Source organism: Heloderma suspectum, chromosome Z (assembly GCF_057233095.1).
Source record: "Heloderma suspectum isolate Gila_16-S chromosome Z, 16-S_ref, whole genome shotgun sequence".
Taxonomy (NCBI): domain Eukaryota; kingdom Metazoa; phylum Chordata; class Lepidosauria; order Squamata; family Helodermatidae; genus Heloderma; species Heloderma suspectum.
In genome coordinates, this window is record NC_139476.1 from 15,097,083 (window position 1) to 15,110,482 (window position 13,400).

At 49.1% G+C, this 13,400-nt stretch overlaps 1 protein-coding gene across 8 annotated transcripts in view; it reads right to left on the reverse strand.

Annotated features, from left to right (window-relative positions):
* The window catches only part of TJP3 (tight junction protein 3), a 57,174-nt gene extending 44,753 nt beyond the window's left edge, over positions 1-12,421 (reverse strand). The window contains exons 1-2 of one of the 8 annotated variants that reach the window (XM_084825877.1): positions 12,154-12,251; positions 11,016-11,081 (exon numbers count right to left, since the gene is read on the reverse strand). Coding sequence is in view for 1 of the 8 variants with exons in the window: in XM_084825872.1 (XP_084681998.1) it covers positions 602-619 (18 nt within the window). In the remaining 7 variants the exon portion in view is untranslated. Of the gene's footprint in view, positions 1-601; positions 823-11,015; positions 11,082-12,146 lie in introns of those variants that run through there. The other 7 variants (XM_084825880.1, XM_084825875.1, XM_084825874.1 and 4 more) reach the window with 7 other exon arrangements.
* Positions 12,422-13,400: the final 979 nt, after the last annotated feature.

The following is a 13,400-nucleotide window of genomic DNA, read 5'->3' on the forward strand; positions in this document are numbered from 1 at the left end:
AATAAATATTTATTAATTTATTTAGAATTCTAAAGAGATGTCTTTCTCCCTTGGAAGCCATGTTTCCCCACCCACCCACCCACCCAAATTCCAGCGAACTATCCAGGTTTACTCCACAGTGTGGCAAAATCCACTCTGCACATGCATCTGCCACCTCAGCATTTTCTGGCTCCAGCCCGAGGGTTTGCAAGAGATGTAAGGAAGTGTCATTGAGCCCAGACAGAGCTCAACATTTTCACCTGGAACTTGAGGGATGGAAGGGCATGTCTGAGCTTGTGCAGAGTGCCCAGCCCTCAGGCCCGAAGAACCACAAATTGTTCTCCCCACCCAAGGTTAAGGGGTTAGGGCAGCTTTCCCCAGCCTGCGTTATGACAACCCCTATCATCTGCAGCCAGCAGGCTGGCTGAGGATGATGGGGTTTGTAGTACAATGCAGCCGGAGGGCGCCGGGTTGGCACGAGAGGCCTGGGTGCCATTTGAAATGCTGCCTGACAGAACAGAAAAAGAGTGTGCCACTCCGCATAGTTCCCCCGTCACATGCTTGGAGATAAGTGCATGGTTTCGCCCGCTGGAAATCTGCCACTCCACAAACTCGCACTTGCCTGAAATCTCACCGCCATGTCGCTCTCACCATCCTCGTGCGGAGCCCTGTGGGGAAGCCAGTGGGCGATGGACCAGGTGTGCCCACACCAAGGCCTGGAGCAACCTGCTTCGACCCGTTTCGGCCCAGTGGCTTTGCTCTCCCCCAGCTGGAGGCAGGCTGTTTCCAAACAGAAAGGCCCAGCCCATTTCTGCCTCCTCCACCACCCGCTCTCCCAGCCCCCACCCCCCTGCCACCAGCGTCAGGTGAAACCTCGCAGCCCGACACACCTATTCCAGGTGGGGCCAGAGGGCTCCAGCTCCCCAGACAATGCAACCAAAGAGGCCAAGGGGGAAACCATTCCATCAGCTCAGCCGAGGGCCGGGGATGAGCATGAGGCGGATCCGGATCAAGCGGGCAGGTGCTGAGGCGACCAGGAACGCAGCCAAGTGTCCCGACCTCCCGCTGTTTTAAGCACAGTGGCACTTTTAGAAGGCTTAACATTGGAAGGTGTTTCAGATGGACTTGGAGCCTCTGTCTGCCTTGGCAGGGACAGCTTCAGGTTTGGGGCTTGGGCAAGACACCCTCCATGCCCCCCCTCAGCCTCATTGCTGCTGCCACTTGCATGCTCCGCACGCAGAGAGCCAGGGAGCAAGTTGGCCGTGGCATCTCCTGCTCCTCCTTCTCGCCACCTCTGTTGCCTCGGCCAGGGCGAGAAGCCGGTGAACAAGCAGGTTGCAACAGGAAAGAGGAGGAGCAACTCCAGGGGGTTCTCGTCAATGGGCCCCTGCTGCAGCATGGGCCCTTGACCTGTGATGCCGGCCCTGTCACTCCGTACTGTCTACACTAACCTGCGGCGGCTCTTCAGGGTTTCTGGCAGGGGTCTTTCCCAGCTGTTTCTGGAGATGCCACCAAGGTCTGAACCTCCGTGTAAAACAGGTGCTCTGTACCGCTATGGTCTTTCCCCTAAACACAAAACATGATTCTAGTCCTTGTGCCCTTGACTGAATCAGGACAATAAAGAAGCAGCCTGATACCCAGCCAGACCCAGCTCCCCAGGGAATGAAGGTTCTAGTCCTATGGTTCTGAACGAAGGGCTGATTCAAACAGGAACATAGGAAGTGGCCTTATACTCACTCAGACCATCGGTCCACCTAGTTCAGGATTGTCAACACTGACTGGCAGCAGCACTCCGGGTTTTGGACACTGGGCTTTCCAAGCCCTACCCAGAGGGATCAAACCTAGGACATCCTGTGTGCAAAGCACAGACTGTACGACCAAGCTACAGTCTCTTACTGGCTTGATTCTGGGGTGGATTGTTTTTCTCTCGACCCCAGTGTTCGCCAGCTGTAAAATGGGACTTTATGTAGACACAACGTGCTTGTTCCTTAAAACTGCAGATTCAGAAGAAAAAAAAGAAATGTATCTGTCACGGCTAGCCTTCGGCAATATCACTTCTCTTTGGGCCGCAGTGTTCCTCGGCTGTATTAATCGGAGTATTGATTGCTTGCCCTGCAACTGGGTCTCTTGGTCAGTTTTATTTCATTTGTACTGTAATATTTATAAGCTTAACACATGATGTATAGGTGTTGCTCAAAACGTAGACAAAACACACCAAGGAAGGAATACACACACATCCAATACTACTACAGTAATAATGGAAATAGATTCCCAAGCACCTTGGTTTGTCTAGCAATGTTTGAAAATGCTTCCATCCCGCTTCAAACTTCTTGACATGGCATCAACCCTACCTATGTTCATTTGCTCACAACTGCTAAGACCCTACAAGTTCAGATACCATTCCTTCTTCACTTTTGTTGTTGTTGTTCAGTCGTTCAGTTGTGTTCGATTCTTCGCGACCCCATGGACCACAGCACGCCGGGCCTTCCTGTCCTGCGCTCTCTCCCGCAGCGTGCTCAAGTCCATATTCATTGCATCGGGGATGCTATCCAGCCATCTCATCCTCTGCTGTCCCCTTCTCCATTTGCCTTCAGTCTTTCCCAGCATCAGGGTCTTTCTTTTCCAGGGAGTTTTCTCTTCACATTAGGTGGCCAAAATATTTCAGCTTCAGCTTCAGGATCTGTCCTTCCAGCGAGCAGTCAGGGTTGATTTCCTTTAGGATGGACTGATTTGACCTCCTTGCAGTCCAGGGGACTCGTGAGAGTCTTCTCCAGCATCACAGTTCGAAAGCATCAATTCTTCGGCGCTCGGCCTTCCTGATAGTCCAGCTCTCACAGCCACACGTTACTACTGGGGAAACCATAGCTTTGATTAGACGGACCTTTGTCGGCAAGGTGATGTCTCTGCTTCTCACTATGCTGTCTAGGTTTGCCATACCTTTCCTCCCAAGGAGCAAGCGTCTTAATTTCTTGGCTACAGTCACCGTCTGTGGTGATCTTGGAGCCCAAGAAAATAAAATCTGTCACTGCTTCCATTTCTTCCCCTTCCATATGCCAGGAAGTGATGGGGCCAGATGCCATGATCTTCGTTTTTTTAATGTCGAGTTTCAAACCAGCTTTTGCACTCTCCATTTCCACCCTCAACAAGAGGCTCTTTAGCTCCTCTTCGCTTTCTGCCATTAGGGTGGCATCGTCTGCGTATCTGAGGCTGTTGATAATTCTCCCGGCAATCTTAATTCCGACCTGTGATTCATCCAGCCCGGCATTTCTCATGATGTTCTCTGCATATAAATTAAATAAGCAGGGCGACAATATGCAGCCTTGTCGTACTCCTTTCCCAATTTTGAACCAATCTTCACTTTAGGGATTTTCTAATACTTTAGGGTCCAGTCCTGTGCATGATTACACAGAAAAAAGTTCTACAGCTCCCAGAATTCCCCAGCCAGCTGTCTGGCTGGGGCATGCTGGGAGTTGTAGAACTTTTTTCTACTGGCTGGGGCATGCTGGGAGTTGTAGGACTTTTTTCCTGCTGGCTGGGGCATGCTGGGAGTTGTAGGACTTTTTTCCTGCTGGCTGGGGCATGCTGAGAGTTGTAGGACTTTTTTCCTGCTGGCTGGGGCATGCTGGGAGTTGTAGGACTTTTTTCCTGCTGGCTGGGGCATGCTGAGAGTTGTAGGACTTTTTTCCTGCTGGCTGGGGCATGCTGGGAGTTGTGGGACTTTTTTCCTGCTGGCTGGGGCATGCTGGGAGTTGTAGGACTTTTTTCCTGCTGGCTGGGGCATGCTGGGAGTTGTGGGACTTTTTTCCTGCTGGCTGGGGCATGCTGGGAGTTGTGGGACTTTTTCCTGCTGGCTGGGGCATGCTGGGAGTTGTAGGACTTTTTTCCTGCTGGCTGGGGCATGCTGGGAGTTGTAGGACTTTTTTCCTGCTGGCTGGGGCATGCTGGGAGTTGTAGGACTTTTTTCCTGCTGGCTGGGGCATGCTGGGAGTTGTAGGACTTTTTTCCTGCTGGCTGGGGCATGCTGGGAGTTGTAGGACTTTTTTCCTGCTGGCTGGGGCATGCTGGGAGTTGTAGGACTTTTTTCTGCTGGCTGGGGCATGCTGGGAGTTGTAGGACTTTTTTCTGCTGGCTGGGGCATGCTGGGAGTTGTAGGACTTTTTTCTGCTGGCTAGGGCATGCTGGGAGTTGTGGGACTTTGTGTCCGCTGGCTGGGGAATGCTGGGAGCTGTGAGACTTTGTTTCTGCTGGGGAACGCTGGGAGTTGTGGACCTGCATATGTTGGACCACAGTTCCCATTATCCTCAACCTACATGGCCAATGGGTGCTGTAGTCCAACTCATCTAGAAGGCACTAGGTTGGCAAAAGCTGCTAGAGCATGTAGGCAATTGACTCTACCCCAGGCCACCATTTTGCATCGGGCTCCGCCCACTATGCCTCCATTTTGCATCTGGCTCCACCCCTGGCCACCATTTTGTGGTTGGCCCCAGCCGGTGTACCTTGTAAACAACCAAGGCAATCCCAGACACCTGGAGCATGCCTGAGCCTGACGTAGAAGAAACCTGAGACATGGGACAATTCCTGGAATGGTGGGCATTTTCTCAAAAGACAGAAGATACATTGAGACATTTCGACTCGCCCCCCGAGGCCAGGTTCAGTTGCTAAAATGTGATGCTGACCACAACAAAAGCATCAAGATGAAAACAACGTGTCAGAATGGGTGTCGATCTAGGACGGCCCAAAGATCCACTGTGCAGCTCAAAGATCCATGGGTGACCAAGAGGTTTGGGGCATTGAGGTCATGTTTGCAAGCCTGAGATCCGGTCAAAAGCCAGGATTTAACTTCCCCGGGCTCCTCTGCCTAGTAGCATTCCGATCCCCTCAAGAGCAAATATTGACGCAGGGAGAATCTATGGTTTATTTGTAGTTACCAAACTCAGGAAAAGAAACAGATACAAAGCCTGCTTATTGTCAGAATGGACAGCCAGAGATGGGGGGAAAATCCACTGGATTTTATAAATCCACCTCTGGGGACCCAAAGGCAGATTCCAGTCTGCTAAGCGGAGGAACGTTTGAACCCCTTTGCTGAAAAGCTGCCTCTTGGGTCAAGCCAAGGCTTCACCTCCAAGGCAGGTTCTCCTAACCCAGTTTGTCCAGACCTTTTTGGATGACAATTCCCATCAGCCCCAGCCAGCATCTCCAATGATCAAGGATGGTGGGAGTTGTAGTCCATGTCACCTGGAGGGCACCAGGTTGAGGAAGGCTGCATACACTGTAAAGAGGTCAACAAGGCATTCTACTCTACCAGCACCCCACTTTCAGTTTTCCTTTTCCAATTAGCACTCAGCATTGAGCTACTGGGCATGCTCAGTCCTCATTTGGCTGTTTTCTGCCCTCTTAGGTTTGTCTTTGTTTTTGACTGTACTTGTGAAAACTTCAAGGTGCCCTTCAACATAGCAGTCCCTCCTTCTCATTTCTCAATGGCCCCATTTCAGTTTCACTTCTGTTGGCACTCACCACCCGAGTTTGCCATTAGCAGGAGTGTAATTTCAGACAGACAGAAAGTGAATGAAAGTGAGACCATTACAAGTAAAGGGAGTATTTATTCATTTATATTAGAATCATAGAGTAGTAGGGTTGGAAGGGTCCTATAAGACCATCCAGTACAACCCCCTGCTCAATGCAAGAATCCAAGTCAAAGCATCCCTGACAGATGGCTGTCCAGCCTTGTCTTGAATGTCTCCAGTGTGGGAGAGCCCGCCACCTCCCTAGGTCATTGGTTCCATTGTCGTATTGCTCTAACAGTCAGGAAGTTTTCCCTGATGTTCAGCTGGAATCTGGCTTCCTGTAACTTGAGCCCATTATTCCGTGTCCTGCACTCTGGGATGACCGAGAAGAGATCCTGGCCTTCCTCTCTGTGACAACCTTTCCAGTCCTTGAAACACACTATCCTATCTCCCCTCAGTCTTCTCTTCTCCAGGCTAAACATGCCCAGTTCTTTCAGTCTCACCTCACAGGGCTTTGTTTCCAGTCCCCTGATCATCTTTGTTGCCCTCCTCTGAACCCTCTCCAGTTTGTCTGCATCCTTCTTCAAGTGCGGTGCCCAGAACTGGACACAGTACTCCAGATAAGGCCTAACCAGTGCTGGGTAGAAGGGAACTAGGACTTCCCGGGATTTGGAAGATATGCTTCTATTAATGCAGCCCCAAATAGCATTTGCCTTTTTTGCAGCCACATCACATTGTTGGCCCCTATTCAGCTTGTGATCTACAACAATTGATTTACTGATTTACGTTTATAAGCCATCCAATCGCAAATAGTTCTCAAGGCAGCTCACACGAGAAAACAGGCTAAAAACAGATTAAAACTAACAACAACCAGAATTGCGTGGGGGGCGTGGGGGAGGCCTTGGAAAATAAAATCACGATAATAACCATCTAAACTGGGATCAGCAACTGGTGCTTCAGGGCCAAATGTAGCCCTCATCTTAAGATTTAACATGGCTTGGGTCCTTATCCTGTCTGTCCATTCCTGCCCCCACCCCCAACCCCGGTCTTGCTGCCCTCCAAATGCCAAACTCAGAGAAGGAAAAGCGGGTGCGAAAAGGCAATGGCTCCCACGAGATCTGGAGGCCCCCAGACTGGCAGGAGGATGCAGCTTTGCAGCAGACTAGTTTCCCGACCAGGAGAAGGCAGCCTTTGAAGACCTGCAAAGGCCCTGCTCGGTCAAGGGTACTAGCGACAGCCTCACAGGCATTTAAAAAAAGAAAACCCAGTCAGACAGCAACCTTTTGGCTGGAAAACAAGGCGTTTCCCGGGCAGCCTCCACCCAACTGGTTTTGCTGGAAAGAGTGCTGCAGAAAGACTCCTCTCTCTCCACAGACACACACACATGCACATACCGGCCTCCTGCCGCACCCACGAGGTGGAAGGACAAATCCTTTTCACCTGGCTTCCGCTTTTGGTTACACAACAGAGAAAAGCCAGGAAGGGAGGCACAAAGCAACGGAGAAGTTTCGCCCCCCAGCCTGCTGAACAGCACGGATCGCACATAACTGATGGGATCAAACAGCTCCGCCGGACACAGCGCTGGCTTGACAGAATTGAACGCCCCTTTCCCCAAACCTCGGAGCCGTGGCTGGTTTCCCAGCTTTGGGGTGTCCCCAGCCCCCCAGTGTAAACATTTGAAAACCCTCTCCTAAGACTTTGTTACTGGCAGTCAAAGCTCAAATGTGCTGGTGGTTTGGGTTATTAAGACCCGCCCCCATTCCCTTGGCTCCACCCACCACTGGGATGCAGGCCCCTGGAGCTTCTCCGGAATGGCATGTGGCCCCCGGGAGCTGAAAGACCCCAGGCCTGATCTGGTGGGCGCTGTTTTTATGGAGGTCTAGTAAGACAGAAAAACTTGCACAGGGGCAGTTTATCTAGATTACTCAATGTGGGGGACTAGGAACATGGGAAAAAGCAACAGTTTCCAGGCCCTCTGTGCAGGCTTCCCAGGGACATCGGGCTCGTCCCTGTGAAAAGCAGGACCTCGGAGTAGACACCATTGGTCTGACTCCAGCAGGCCTCTTCTTACGCTCTTAGATGGGTCTCTCAACATCTATGGCTGAATGAGCAAATCCTGCCACAAAATGTTTCAATGTGGGGTGCTCCAGGATTCCAGCCAGCCATGCCCTCTTCCAGGGAATTCCATTCCGCCCTGCCCTCCTCCCCCAGCACTTAGTCAACATTTTGCGTCACGCTCGTTGGGCTCTTTTTGGGGTCCCCTGGCCCATTTACAGCTTTCCCACCCAAAGGCTTTTTTGTCCCTCTCTGCAAAGCCTGGGATTCCCCAAACACACTTCTGCATGGATGTTATTATTCTGATATCTTCTGATTTCTTACACTTCTATAGTGCCCCACGGCTGACGCTCTCTGGGAGGTTTACAGAAGTTAAAAACTCGAAAATGCAATATACAAAATTCAAAAGCCATGTACATGAAAGCACATAGACAATATACACAAACAGCATGTAACTAAAAGCAACTTTGAACTGTTGGTCATAACTAAAGACACATCCAAAAATGAGGAAAACTCATCCTGTGCTGCCAAATGCCTGGGAAAAGAGAGAGGTCTTAACCTGGCATCGAAAAGAGAATAATGTCGGTGCCAGGCGGGCCTCATCAGGGATATTATTCCACAAATGGGGAGCCACCACCGAGAAGGCCCTCTCCCTCGTTGCTGCCTTCCAAGCTGCCCTCAGAGGAGCCACCTGGAGGAGGACCTTAGATGCAGAGCATAGTGTACGAGTCAGTTTTGGCTACATAATGATCCACACTCAGAGAACTAATTTGCCATTTGCGAGCGTGGACAAATGAAGGCCTGCAACAAAAAGTTGCAGCACTGCCATTCTAGATTCCAGCCACTACATTCCATTCTCCTTCCCACGCATTCCACCTCCTCGACAGTTGGCATTGTGGGCTCACTGAGCATGCTCAGTCCTCATTGGCCACTTTGGATCCGCCCCCAGTTGAAGCTGGTGGCTCTGACGTCGGTAGAGCAGTGAGTCCGCTCCGGGGTTCAATCAGAACCAGTCTGAACGAAGCACCTGGCATAGCTGACTGGTTCTGACTGAAACCCGGAGTGGACGTACCGCCCCACTGACATCAGAGCCACCAGTCTCCATTTTCCATCCCTTTTAGATAATTTCTCCTAAAGACACTTTTATACTGCAAATGTTGGGTTCATCCAAAGCCTGCCAATGCTTGCCAAACCTGGAGCAGACTCACCGCCCCACTGATTTCAGAGTTACCAGCCTCCACTTTCCACTCCCACCCCCGTTTAGACATTTTCCCATAAAGACACTTTTATACGGCAATGGCACATACAGCCTGAATGCCGAAAATAGAGGGATGATATGGGGATCCGGCCCCCCGGACTCTCAATCTGGCCCTCCAGTGTTCCCCTGGCTCGCTAAGAAACCATACAACTAGAGAAGTGGTTTGATCCAGATCTAGTCCAGGACAGAGCAGACCCACTGAAATCAATGCAATGTCGTCAGGACTTACCTGTCCCACTGATTTCAGTGGGTCTACTCCATATAGACCTAAATTGGGATCCATCCCAATGAAATTCTTCCAGGCTGCCCCCGCTTTTGCATTCTAGATCGTTGGCCATTTTTCCTCTGCCTCTCACTCCGCCCGCTACAAAAATGCCCGGCAACAGACAGGCTTGAAGGAGGCACACAGCAAGCCCCACTACTCAACAAACATTCCTTCTCCTTAACAGAATTTGTGTGGGGCAGCCCACAGAGGAAGCGGACACGCCCAGCCGCCTCCCGCAATGCATCATGGGAAAAGAGCATACAGCACCAAGGGGAAAGAAACATTGCTGTTGTTTAAAACGCAAAATTAAATTCAAACCCAGCTTCATTCAAGGCTGCGTCTACCAACCAGCTTTTACGCAAGAAATCACAGCGGCTGACCCATAGGTCAAGCATACCAAGAAACGGACAGGCCGCATTTTGTATTTTCCCTCCACCCACCTCCATAGAATCACAGAATCACAGGGATGGAAGGGGCCTACAAGACCATCAAGTCCAACCCCCTGCTCAATGCAGGAATGCAAGTCACATCATCCCTGACAGGTGGCTGTCTGGCTTCATAGAATCATAGAACAGTCCCGTTGGAAGGGGCCTACAAGGCTATCGAGTCCGACCCCCTGGTCAACGCAGGAAGCCTGATTCCGAGACACTCTCCCATCCAAATACCAACCAGGGCTGACCCTGCTTAGCTTTCAAGATCAGATGGGGTCAGTCGCACCCAGCCAAGCAAGCCCTGGCACAGTTACTCCTGCGTAGATCAGAACGCAAGGAGGATCTCGCCTCTGGATAAAATGACGCTTTGAACTTCCTTCTCCGGTCTCCCTGAAGGCAGAGCTGTAGCCTCATAACAACCCGGTAAGGTAGGTTGGCTTGCGAGGGTGTGTAGCTCAGTGGCAGAGGCCCTGCTTTGCAGGCAGAAGGACCCAGGTTCGATCTCCAGCATCGCCAGGTAGGGCTGGAAAAACTCCTGCCTGAAATCCCGGAGAGCCGCTGCTGCCCATCAGTGTTGACAATACTGGGCTAGATGGGGCAGACTCAGTAGAAGGCAGCTTCCAATGTCAGAAGATCTGAACATGGCTCTTCCCACTCCTGGTCTGACACTCTAACCCAGGGGGAGACAACTTGGGTGCCTTCAAGTTGGTTGGGACTACAGCTTCCATTTGCCCCACTGGCATAGCCAATGGTCAGGGATTTGGGGAGTTGTAGTCCAAAACATCTGGAGGGTCCAAGTTGCCTAACTCAGCTCTAACCACTACACAACATGGCCTCCATGTTCAATTCTTTTAAGCAAAAAACATAAGCTTCTAGTCCCTGTGGTGATACATGAAAATATGCAGACAGCAACATTCTACCTGATTGTTAAGCAGCAAAACAATAAGAACTTCGTCAGAATGGTGTATCTTATAGACTATTACTATTTAGTATATTTATGATGCCATAAAACAAATTCTCTAAGCCTTCTAGAATATTTAAAAAGAGTAAAATGCACAAGCACATTAAAAACACAATACTGTTTACCATTGTTATTCAATTTGGAAATTTGTTCAGGAACGCAAAATATCTCTCCAGATAAAGCTTATCATGTTTCTAGGTTGGTTTGAAATCTTGTAAACATTTTGGATTTATATACAAAAAGTATATTTGTTATACTGCATACAAGCTTTTGTATTTATTATGATGTATTTCAACTTTTGATTCTGTAAACCCCTTAGGTATATTGTTTAGAAATGGTAAGTGGAATATAAATTAATTAAAGAAGAAAAAGTAGTATATAAATTGATTAGATTATTATTAATAATGAGTATATACATCAGTTAGAATAATAAAGTCGCCAGCAGATTGACACAGGAGACAATTTTTTGCTGAAAAAACTGCAGACCTTTTTCTTTTCCCCCTGAAGGCCTAAAATGAGAAAAAAGGCCAAAGCACGTTGGGCTTCTTATAATAAAGTTTACCTTGCATCCTGAGAACCTGTTTCTCTTCTTTGTGATCTACTTGGGATGCTCACCTCCTTCTGTTTTCTTGAAGATTATTAATAGTAAGTATATAAATTGATTAGGTTAATAATAAATCTATATAAATTGATTAGATTATTATTAATAGTAAGTATATACATTGATTAGATTAATAATAAAAAGTATATACATTGATTAGATTAATAATAAGTATATGATTATTAGAATTATTAATAATAATGAGAAAGTCTTGCAGTTAGTAGCACAATCCTATATATGTCTACTCAGAAGTAAGGTCCACGGCATTCAGTGGGGTCTACTCCCAAGTTAACTGGTCTAAGATTTCTAACCAGATCACTTTGCACATTACTATATAGGCCACCTGTTTTTTTTATCCTGGCAGCTTTGCAAGGCTTTCCTGCCCATCTTAGGTGCCCCTGACTGCAATGTTTCTGGCTATTCAAGGCAAGTCTCAGAGGATCAAGAAAAGGGGGAACTACAGAGGAAAATTTACAAATGAAAGAGGAGCAACCAGGGGTAAGAAGCAGCGCCCCCTCCCCCGTCCTCCCATCCAACATGTGCCAAAAAAAACAAGAGAGTCAGTTAGCTACACTGACTCAAATTGAGCCCCATCAGGTTCTAGGAAGTTTACTCCAAACAAGGAGATGGGTATAATAGAATTGCAGGCCGAGCGCATACACTCCAGCATGCGCGCGCGCACGCACGCACATCCCGCCCCCCCAGACCCGGGCCTCAGAAGGAGTCCCCGCCCACGGAAGCGAATAATCCTTTGCAGGATCGGGCCCGGGGCAGGCCAGGATGGGGCCCTCTTTCCTCCCTTCTTTCTCAGTAGGAAACAGGGTGGGGCAAAGAGGACCCCCCCCCCCGCGACCCTGTTGTTGTGACCAGCCGTGCGCCTAGGGCGCACGAGCGATTTTGGAGAGGGCGATCCTTTTTGGAGACAAGCGGACGGGGGCGCGACCCCTTCCCGCCCCCGTTATTTCTTTCTTGTATTTGTGTCCGGCCTTTCTGCCCCCAAAAATGGCGCTTCCAGGCAGCTAACAACCAAATCCAGGTTAGAAACGACACCTTAATTCAAACATAACATAAAAACAAATCCCAAACGCGCACCACTCACTGGCCGGCTGGGGGGCTCTCACGCGGCAACGCGCAGCCGCCGAACCCCTCACCAACGCGCATTCGAGAGGGAACAAACTTTTCGCCTTTCTCCTCCCAGCCAGGGCGGCAGGTGGGAACCTTTTACCCAGGTATGCGCCTCCTCTCTTAACCCTTTCTAGCCCAGGCCTAGAAGAAGGAGCGAGTTGGGGAGGTCTACACTGCAAGGAGATGGTCCGTTAGAACAGCCTTTCCCTTTCCGATGTTTTCAACTACGCCTCCTATCTGCCCCAGCCAGAATGGCCAGTGGTCGGGCGTGATGGGGGTTGCAGTCCAAAAACCATCCGGAGGACGGCTGCGTTAAAAGAAGAGACGATTCCCTCCCGGAAAAAGAAAAAAAAAAAAACACCAGCGGAATGCCATTTATTAGTAGCAACTCAATAATAATAATACCCCAAAGATGTAGAAACCGCAAACTCAGCCATTGAAAGCAACCACGTTTCTGGGGCGGGATAGTTTTAAATAAGGTCTTTTTGTCCCGAAACTTGGTCAGCCACCCTGGGGGAACGTTTGAATTGTGAGAGCGAAAACCGAGCGAATTAATAATTAATAGGCGATGGATTAATGATTAATAATAGTAGCAATGATAATAATAACTGGCTTTTGATTCTAGCTGAACTTTTATACTGTTTTAAATGCTCCCAGGCTTTTAACACTTTAGAGTTTCCAGAACTGTTTCCCAATGCTTCTTTTCTCATTCTTAAAAAAAGATTTACACTTTTTGAATATTTTGTTTTTATTGTGATTTCAATGATGATCCTGTGGCGAAATGTTCAGTGCACCAGCCAGCCATGACTTCTTGCAGGGTACCCCATTGCATAGCCCCGGCCCCAACAGACATTTGACATTCTTGGTCCTCATTCTGGGTGTCACAGTTTCAGCTACAGAATAATTGGCACTCACCCCCTGAACATCAGAAATAGCGGGAACATTCTATACTTTCTATAACTGCCCTGGGGACTTGTTGAAGAGCAATTTAAAGATTCCAATACAGATATATAAATATGTTCCAGAGAACTTTTCTCCAGGCTGGATGTTTTTTTAAAAAAAAGTAGGGGTGGGGAGAGAAAAAACTGGGCACAACCCCAAAGATGCAGAGCCAGGAGTTTGGTATGGGAACATACCCTCCCACCTCTGAGGTGGAAATTGGCTCAAGCATGTACCAGCATTTTTCTCCCTCTCTCCTAATACTAGAACCCAAATGGAGTT